Source organism: Mobula hypostoma, chromosome 2 (genome assembly GCF_963921235.1).
Source record: "Mobula hypostoma chromosome 2, sMobHyp1.1, whole genome shotgun sequence".
NCBI classification, from domain to species: Eukaryota; Metazoa; Chordata; class Chondrichthyes; order Myliobatiformes; family Myliobatidae; genus Mobula; species Mobula hypostoma.
In genome coordinates this window covers 74,548,806-74,558,602 of record NC_086098.1, presented here as the reverse complement: position 1 = coordinate 74,558,602, position 9,797 = coordinate 74,548,806, and the positions used below count along the sequence as shown (strand labels likewise).

Below are 9,797 nucleotides of genomic sequence, written 5' to 3'. Positions count from 1 at the left end.
GTGCCTACCACATCAAATGCACACAGCCAAACACTAGCAGAGACTAATGACACAACACAAACACTAACACAAATGTTAAAACAAGCAAATAACAAACAACAAGACTCAGACAAAATAGTAAAAACTCGTTCTGGCCGCACAGTGAAAAGGCCACAATATCCAGAAGACCTTGTCCCACATTGAATAATTGCATAAACAATTGAACAATAAATCTGTGATACTATATGGCATTTTAATGTCACGTTTATACTTAAAGAAGGACCATGTCCTATTTGAGGTCGTGTAGTTTGTAGTTTGGGGTGTATGGAGTGTCAGGGAGGGGTAGCACCTCTGGTGGGGTAACATGTCACGTCCTTTTCAAGGCAGTTAGTCCACCTTATGTCCCCACCTGGCACTCAGCTCTCACCTGTGGCACCCTGTAGCTGTTTGCTGCGACAGCGGCCTCACCACGGGCAACGGCTTCGACAAGCCGGCTAAACCAGGTGAGGGTAGCCGACGGGTCTCAAACCCTCAGTGAGATAGGGAGTTGTCTATCCCAGCATGTGAAGACAGACTCTGGCGGATTGAGCGGACGAGACCAATGGAAGGTCCAACGGTCAAGAAGGCGGTCTCTGCAAGTGTCATGGAATGTGTAGAGCACGACAAGACACAGAAGACGTCCTGGTCATCCACTGCGCCTAGTCCCATCTCCAGCCATCTCGACTCTGTTTTGCCACTGGATCCAGATGGGAATTGGGAAGAGAGAGTGAGGCAGACACTGTGCAACTCTCCCTCACTTAAATCCAAATCACGCGTTCGTCTCCACACCATCATAATGGTGTCAAGGTCCTCATTGACGTCGACAATGAATGAACACAAGTTTGTAGTTTGAAGTTAAAGTCGAATTTTGGTATGTTTTATATCTTGTATATATGCTCATACAAAGGAAAATAATGAGTGGTATGTATTTGTGACAGGCATAAGAGATATAAGGCATGATTAATGAATACTTTGTAAATTTATTCCATGAAAATACACTGGAAAACAGACCAGAGAAATTGAGTTTAATTGTTAATACAATTGTTCATTTTCTTTGTTTTGATAAAAAGGGGGATGTTATGATATACTTGTACATGCACCCGTGAGCATACGATTAAAGTTGGAGTGCATGCGCCATTGTTTTTATCTTAAATATCTGTCTCGAAACAGCATCAAAGGTTACAGGGAGAAGGCCGGGGGAGGAGGTGGATAAAAGGATCAGCCATGATTGAATGGTGGAGCAGACTCTTTGGGCCAAATGTCCTAATTCTGCTCCTATGTCTTATGGTCTAAAGACAGAGACTGCACTGGCCACGTGCCACAGAGATCTGGTCAGCGTCGGTATGCCGCAGGAAGATGATTTAAGCCAGTGATCCTGAACCACAGACAATTGTTACACAGGCCAGTGACCAGGAGCCATACAGCTGCCACACCGCCTGACCATGCACCTCAGAGAGATATTTCTCAGCCAGTTACTCTGAAATACAGCTGAATTACTTTGGCTTGTAGCAGGGCACCACAGCCAGATGTTGCACGCCTAGCCAGTGACGGTAAACCACAGGTCAGCCAGAACCAGAACACGCAACAAGATGTTGCACGGAAACCAAGTCCCGGGAGCAGACAGTACTGAGGCCCCGCCCCTCCCATCTCCGGGTTGCTATGGGGAGGCCGCGGCGCTCGGCCAATGAACGGCGACGATGCTGGAGGGTGGTAGCACGGCGCTAGAGATGGCGGGGCTGCGGCGGCGGTGAAAAGGAGCAGGTTGTCAAATCTTTCACATTCCAGTTTCCGCTGTGCCGCTGCCATGCTGCTGTCGCTAGTGGTACACACGCACTCGCTGCGTTACTGGTTGCCCGCCGCCGTGATGTTGGGCACTGCGCCCGCCTACCTGCTCAGCTGGGCCGCCTGGCGCCTCCTGTCACTGCTACTGCCCGCCCGCTTCTACCACCCGGTGGATGACCGGCTCTACACCGTGTACCAGAGCGTCGTGCTCTTCTTTTTCGAGAACTACACTGGGGTGGAGGTGAGTGCACCCCTCCCCCTCCCTTCCCCCTTCCCCTTCCCCTTCCCCTTCCCCTTCCCCTTCCCCTTCCCCTTCCCCTTCCCCTTCCCCTTCCCCTTCCCCTTCCCCTTCCCCCCTCCCCTTCCCCCTCCCCCTCCCCCTCCCCCTCCCCCTCCCCCTCCCCCTCCCCCTCCCCCTCCCCCTCCCCCCCCCCCCCTCCCCCTCCCCCTCCCCCTCCCCCTCCCCCTCCCCCCTCCTCCCCCTCCCCTTCCCCCTCCCTTCCCCCTCCCTTCCTCCTCCCCTCCTACATCCCTCCTTATTCCCCATCCATGCCTTCCCCTCCTCTGCAATTACTTCTCCCTACCCATCCCTAGCCAAACTTTGAATACCAGGTTTCGTCACGTACAGTACATGTTATATTTAATTGTTGATGAAAGTAGTCAAGTAAACATGCACCACAATGTTCCCATGTTGAGGGTGGAGTTGCTGTGTCTGGAGTCACCTTCAGCAAATCCTGAGCCAAAGGCAGCCAGGACTGAGTTCTTCACCTTAGGCTAGTTGTGATTTCACTTTGTATTCTTATTCCACATTCCATTCTCACATATTCTGTAATTACATTACATTGTTGTGACAGATAAATTGAGCCTTTTATCATGTGCACATGACTCACGTATAAGGAGCATTTGATGGCTCTGGGCCAGTGTTTTGACAAATGATCTAATTGAAATCTACTGAATATTGAAAAAGTTAGATAAAGTGAATGTGCAGAGGATATTTCAAATAATGAGTGAGTCTAGAACCAGAGGACACAGCCTCAGATCATCCCTTTAGAACTGAGATGAAAGGAGATCTTTTTTTAGCCCGAGGATGGTGAATCTGTGGAATTTATTGCCACAGATGAATGTGGAGGCCAAGTTATTGTGTATACTCACAACACGCTGGAGGAGCTCAGCAGGTCGGGCAGCATCCGTGGAAAAGATCGGTCAACGTTTCGGCCTGAAACATCGACTGATCTTTTCCACGGATGCTGCCCGACCTGCTGATCTCCTCCAGCGTGTTGTGAGTATTGCTTTGACCCCAGCATCTGCAGATTATTTTGTGTTTAAGTTATTGTGTATTATGGGAAAGATTATAGCATGTATAAAACAGTGGCAGATTGACAGCAAGCAAAAAATGGGAATAAAGGGAGCCTTTTCTGATTGGCTGCCAGTGACTGGTGGTGTTCCATAGGGATCTGTGTTGGGATTGATTCTTTTTATGTTGTATGTTAATGATTTGAGTGATGGAATTGATGGCTTTCCTGCAAAGTTTGCAGAGATAAGAAGATAGCTGGAGGGGTAGGTAGTTTTAAGGAAGTAGAGAGGCTACAGAAGGACTTAGGTTGATTAGGAGAATGAGCAAAGAAATGACAGATGGAATACAGTGATGGGAAGTCATGCACTTTGGGAGAAGAAATGAAAGGGTTGACTATTTTCTAAATGGAGAGAAAATACAAAAAACTGAGATGCAAAAGGATCTTGATTTGATTTACAGGTTGAGACTGGTGAGGAATGCAATGCAATGTTAGCATTCATTTTAAGATGACTATAATATAAAAGCAAGGAAGAAATCTTGAGACTTTTTACAAAGTCTCACTTGGTGTATTGTGAGCAGTTTTGGGCCTGTTACCTTAGGCTGGATGTGCTGAAACTGGAGAGGGTTCAAAGGGAGTTCACAAAAATTATTCCAGGATTGAATGGTGTGTCATATGAAGAGCATTTGATGGCTCTGGGCCTGATTCCACTGGAATTCAGAGGAATGAGGGGTGACCTCATAGAAACCTATTGAATGGTGAAAGGCCTTGATACTGTGGTTGTGGAGCTGATGTTTCCTGTGGTGGGAGAATCTAAGAGCAGAGGACACAGCCCCAGAATAGAGGGACGTTCTTTTAAAACGGAAATGAGGAATTTCCTTCAGCCAGAGAGTGGTGAATCTTTGGAACTCTTTGCCACAAGCAGCTGTGGAGGCCGTCTTTATGTATACAGGTTTCCCCCGCCATCCGAAGGTAGAGCGTTCCTATGAAACAGTTCATAAGCTGGAATGTCATAAAGCGAAGAAGCAATTACCATTTATTTATATGGAAAAATTTTGTGAGCGTTCGCAGACCCAGAAATAACCTACCAAATCATGCCAAATAACACATAAAACCTAAAATAACAGTAACATATAGTAAAAGCAGGAATGATATGATAAATACACAGCCTATATAAAGTAGAAATACCTTTCCACAATCATTGCCACACTGTCCACTGTAGCGAAAATCTCACGCAAGCACTCTCGGCAGAAACACGACGCAAGCGTCGTCAGCAGAAACACTCTCTCCAGTAACCTTTAAGCTATGAAGCTGCCAAATCATAACAAACAACACAAAAATACACAGCCTATATAAAATAGAAATGATGTATGTACAATGTAGTATCACGTACCGGAATTGGGACAGCGCCGGGCACACTGATGATAGTGTGTTAGGCTGAGGCGGAGGTTGGGGTGGTGCAGCGGCCCCCACCCTCCAGGCAGCGAACTGATACCAATCCGTGAAGCGTGCAGTGGTAGCCGGGACGCACCCAGCGCATCTTTAAGAAAAAAGCCGAAATAAACAAGCTAATCAATTAGGTGCCACCTGGCAAGTAAGTGTCGGCCCAGATCATCGCCTCTGATCTGGGCCGACATTTATGTGCCGGGCAGCACCTAATTAATTAGCTTGTTTATTTCGGCTTCTTTCTTAAAGATGTGCCGGGTGCCTTCCGGCTACCGCTGCGTTCTCTGCGAATCGGTATCTGTCCGCGGCCCGTTTGCCACTGCATTCGGTTTCGATTGTTATCCTTTCCTCTTACAACTGCATCAGCTCTTCATCTATCAGTTCTTGGTCATGGGATGTCAAAACCTCTTCAACATCACCTTCGTCAACTTCCACAAGCCAAACTCACTTTGTCCTTACTTCGTTCACCAAGATCAAAACGCTTAATTATGTCTAGTTTTGCGCTAAGTGTAACACCCTTACGAGCTCTTTTAGGCTTTCCCGATACCTTAGAACTCATCTTGCTAACGGCTGCTCACAGGCACGTGTTTAAGCAGTGCCGGCGAGAATGCAGTTCCGAATCCGGGGGAGAGTGGCTGCTTGGGGCGCGCGCTGCTTTTTTTCGCGCGCTACCTTTCCCGTGCGCTGCCTTTTTTTGTAACAGTGAAAACTCCTTCTATTAGCGAAAACAGGGAACTAATGTAGGTCTTTTGTAACAGTGAGGTTTCGTAAAGCGAACGTTGGACAAGCGGGGGACACCTGTACTTGAGGCATTGGTTGGTAGATTCTTGATTGGTCAGGGGATGAAGGGATACAGGTAGAAGGCAGGAGATCAGGGCTGAGAGGAAAATTGGATCAGCCATAGTGAAATGGCAGAGCAGACTCTGTGCCAAATGGCCTAATTCTGCTCCTCTATCTTATTTATTTCAAGCAGAAGTTGGTGGGTGCTCAATTAATAAGGGTGTCAAAGTTTGTGGGGAGAAAGCAGGAGAATTGGGACTGGAGCATAAATCAGTCACGTTCGAATGGCGGAATGGATTCAGTGGAGTGAATGGCCTCCACCTACTCCTATGTCAAGATTCAAGATTGTTTTTTATCCATGCTTCAGTATTCAAGTATAAAAGAGAATGAAATAGTTGCTGTGGACATGATGCAGCATAAAAATACAAAATATAAACATGAAAACAATCCTATAAAATAATGTACAAATAATTGAGTGTGTGTGTGTGTGTGTGTGTGTGTGTTTGTGTTTGTGTTTTCAGGTCCCACGTCTATTTTCTAAATTTAGCATGTATTGAAATAGGATTTTTTGAGCTAATCTACAAAACATTGTGCATCATGTCAAATCAACAGAAAAATTTGAAAACCTGTCAACAATTTAATAAAAATTTAAAAAACAAAATTGTGAGACTGAAAATTACTCTGAAAAATACCATTTGTATTTCCTTCACTAACTTTCCTCCAGTACAACACAGTATCTTACCTTACCAACTCACCCAAAATTGGAGGATTACCTGAATAAATACCCCCCCCCGTAAGGTCCAACAGTATGGTAGATTTTCATCAGACCAAACCAAATTGAAGACAAATCAGGAAAATAACAGAGAAGGTGAAATCTGGGGGAAGGGTACAAGACCATTTCAAAAGCACTGAACATTTTTTTAAGAAGAAGTGGAAACAATAAGAAACCACAGCCAAGCTCTAAGTTGCTGCCTCTCTAAGCTTCGTCACCGGAGAAGAATGGCATTTATAAGAGAGGATACTGTAAGGCCAACAGTCACTCCGAGCTGGCGAATTCAGCGGCTGCAACTGGAGATGAAATTCATGGCTTCATAATCTAAGGCCTTGCACAAAATTTATGAAAGAGTGGCCAGGAAGAAGCCCTGGCTCAAAAAATATAAGCATGTTCTTACCCATAAAACTGCAAACATCACTTAAAAGATGTGGAAGAAGGTCTTGTGGAACTTTTTTTTACTGCAATACCAAGTGGTATGTGTTAAAGTTAAAGTCTGTCCCGAGCCTTATAGGCTCATCAGACCGGTGCTTATGCCGGTTTTGGCGTGAAGCGACAGAGTACGAGACAATCAGAATCAGGTTTATTATCACCAGCATCTTAACAGTGGCAGTTCAATGCAATACATAGTATGAAGAAGAAGAAAACCAATAAATACGTCAATTACAGTGTGTGTATATATAATGTAGAATAGATTAAAAATCAACCTTTGCTTTAAATATACTCAATGACTTGGCTTTCACAGGCATCCATGACAATGAATTCCACAGATTCACTGTAGTTAAAGGAATTCCTTCTTTTCTCTGTTCTAAATGGAATTCTCTCTATGCTAAGGATGTGCCTTTTGTTCCGAGACTGGTCCACTAAAGGAAACATCCTCTCAGAATCAGAATCAGGTTTATTATCACTGGAATATGTTGTGAAATTTGTCAACTTAGCAGCAGTTCAATGCAATACATAATCTACAAGATAAATAAGTAAATCAATTACATTATATGCATATTAAATAGATTAAAATTATGCAAAAAACAGAAATAAAAGATATTAAAAAAGTGAGGTAGTGTTCATGGGTTCAGTGTCCATTTAGGAATCGGATGGCAGAGGGGAAGAAGCTGTTCCTGAATTGCTGAGTATGTCTTCAGGCTTCTGTACCTCCTTCCTGATGGTAACAATGAGAAAAGAGCATGCCCTGGGTGCTGTGGGTCCTTAATAATGGATGCTGCCTTTCTGAGACACCACTCCTTGAAGATGTCCTGGGTATATTGTAGGCTAGTACCCAAGATGGAACTGACTAAATTTATGACCCTCTGCAGTTTTTTTCGGTCCTGTGCAGTAGCCCCACCATACCAGACAGTGATGCAGCTCTCCACAACCACTCTGACTAGGCCTTTCAGTTTTTTATAGGTTTCAATGAGATGCCCCCCCTCATTCTTCTGAAATCCAGCAAACACAAGCACAGAGCCATCAAATTCTTCTCGTGTGTTAACCCTTTCATTCCCAAAATGATTCTCATGAACCTCCTCTGCACCCTCTCCTATCCCACCAGAGATTTTCTGAGATAAGAGGCCAAAACTGCTCACTGTATTCCAAGTGCAGTTTAAACAATGCCTTATAAAGCCTCAGCATTTCATCTAGACCTCTTGAAATGAATGCTAACATAGCATTTGCCTTCCTGACCACTGGTTCAGCCTGCAAATTGCCCTTGACAGAACCTGCACAAGGACTTCCAAGTCCCTTTACACATTTAATTCTCTCCCCTTTTAGAAAATAGTCAATTCCTTTATTCCTATCAATGTGCATGACCATACACTTCTTTGCCCATTCTTGAATCTGTCCAACTCATTCTGCAGACTCCCTGCTTCATACCCACCACCTAAGTTTGTGTTGTCTGCACACTTGGCCATAGTGCCATCCATTCTGTTATTCAGATTGTTGACATACAAAGTGAAAAGAAGCAGTCCCCATAGCTCTGTGGAACACCACTTGTCACTGGCAATATAGGCCCCCTTTATTCTGACTTTGCCTCCTGCCAGTCAGCTAATCTTCTATCCATGCTTGTATCTTTCCTGCAATACTGTAGTCTCTTATCTTGTTAAATAGCCTCTTGTGCGGCACATTGTCAGGGGCCTTCTGAAAATCCAAGTTAACAACAGCCACTGACTCTGCTTTGTCTGTCTGCCTGTTATTTCCTCTAAGAATTCCAACAGATTTGTCAGTCAAGCTTTCCCCTGAAGGAAACCCTGCTGACTTGGGCCTACTTCATCATATACCTCCAAGTACCCAGAAATCTCATTCATAATAATGGATTCAAACATCTTCTCAACCACTGAAGGCAGGCAAACTGGCATATGATTTCTTTTTTTCTGTCTTCTTAAAGGGTTGAGTGACATGTGCAATTTTCCAGTCCTTGAATTTGATTCCAGAATCTGGTGATTCTTGAAAGATCATTACGAATGCCCACAATCTCTTCAGTTTTCTCCTTCAGAACCCTGGAATGTGGTCCACTTGGTTTATATGATTTAGCTTCCCAAGCACCTTCTCCTTAGTAATAACAACTGCACTTACTTCTACCCTCTGACACTCTTGCATATCTGGCATACTGCTAGTGTCTTACACAGCAAAGACTGACACAAAATACTCTTAAGTATTTAATAAAACCATAAGATATGGGAGCAGAATCAGGCAGTTTGGCCCATCATGTTTGCCTTGTCATTCCATCATGGCTGATGCATCCCTCTCAACTATTCTGTCTTCTTTCCCTAACTTTGATGTCTTTACTGATCAAGAGCCTATCAACCTCCACTTTAAATATACCCAATCTCCACAGCCGTCTGTGGCAATGATTTCTACAGATTCAGCACACTCTGGCTAAGGAAATTCCTTCTCCTCTCTCTTTGAAAAGGACTCACACCTATTCTGAGGCTGTTTTTACTATAGGAAACATCCTCTCCATGTCCCCCACTCTATTTCAGTATTCAATACATGTCAATGAGATCTCTTGCATCGCCCCCCCATTCTTCTAAACTTTAACGAGTACATGTGCAGAGCCGTCAGATGGTCCTTGTTAAACCTTTTCATTCCTAGAATCATTCTCATGACCTTCCTCTGAACTCTGAACACCAGCACAGCTATTTTTAGTTAAGAGGCCCAAAACTGCCCACAATACTCCAAGTTTGGTTTGACCAACACCTTTTAAAGCCTTAATGTGGGTGACATTAATCCTCAATGCAATACCTAATATCAAACTCTGATATTGGATCAATTTTTCTGATTAGGGAAGAGCAAAGGCAGTTGTCAGGAAAGCAGTTTAACTGAACATCCAGTCACAAACAATAGAAAATCTGCAGATGCTGGGAATCCGAGCACACACACAATGCTGGAGGAACTTAGCAGGCCAGGCAGCATCTAGAGAAAGGGGTTCTGTCAAAGGGTTTCGACCTGAAATGTCGACTGCACTCTTCCTTGATGCTGCCTGGCCTGCTGAGTTCCTCCAGCGTTTTGTGTGTGTTGCTGTCTTGTTTGTAACTGAACATACGATGCACATTTGCCAGCCCGCCCAACTACATTTTACTTTAGTCCATTGCACAACAGTTTGTGGTTGTTGGAGTCACAGGAGTAAATCCGAGCTGCAAAAGAAACCGGGTTCCCCTCCCCCCCCCATGTCTTTCTCCTGGGGCCTCCTGTCCCATGATCCTCTCGTATCCCTT

The 9,797-nt window shown here is 44.6% G+C and overlaps 1 protein-coding gene across 1 annotated transcript in view; it reads left to right on the top strand.

The window, feature by feature from the left end:
* The first annotated feature begins 1,693 nt into the window (after positions 1–1,693).
* agpat5 (1-acylglycerol-3-phosphate O-acyltransferase 5 (lysophosphatidic acid acyltransferase, epsilon)) overlaps positions 1,694–9,797 on the top strand; it is a 158,421-nt gene continuing 150,317 nt past the window's right edge. The window contains exon 1 of the mRNA XM_063038917.1: positions 1,694–2,041. Within this exon, the coding sequence (XP_062894987.1) occupies positions 1,823–2,041 (219 nt within the window). The 5' untranslated portion in view covers positions 1,694–1,822. The remainder of the gene's footprint in view (positions 2,042–9,797) is intronic.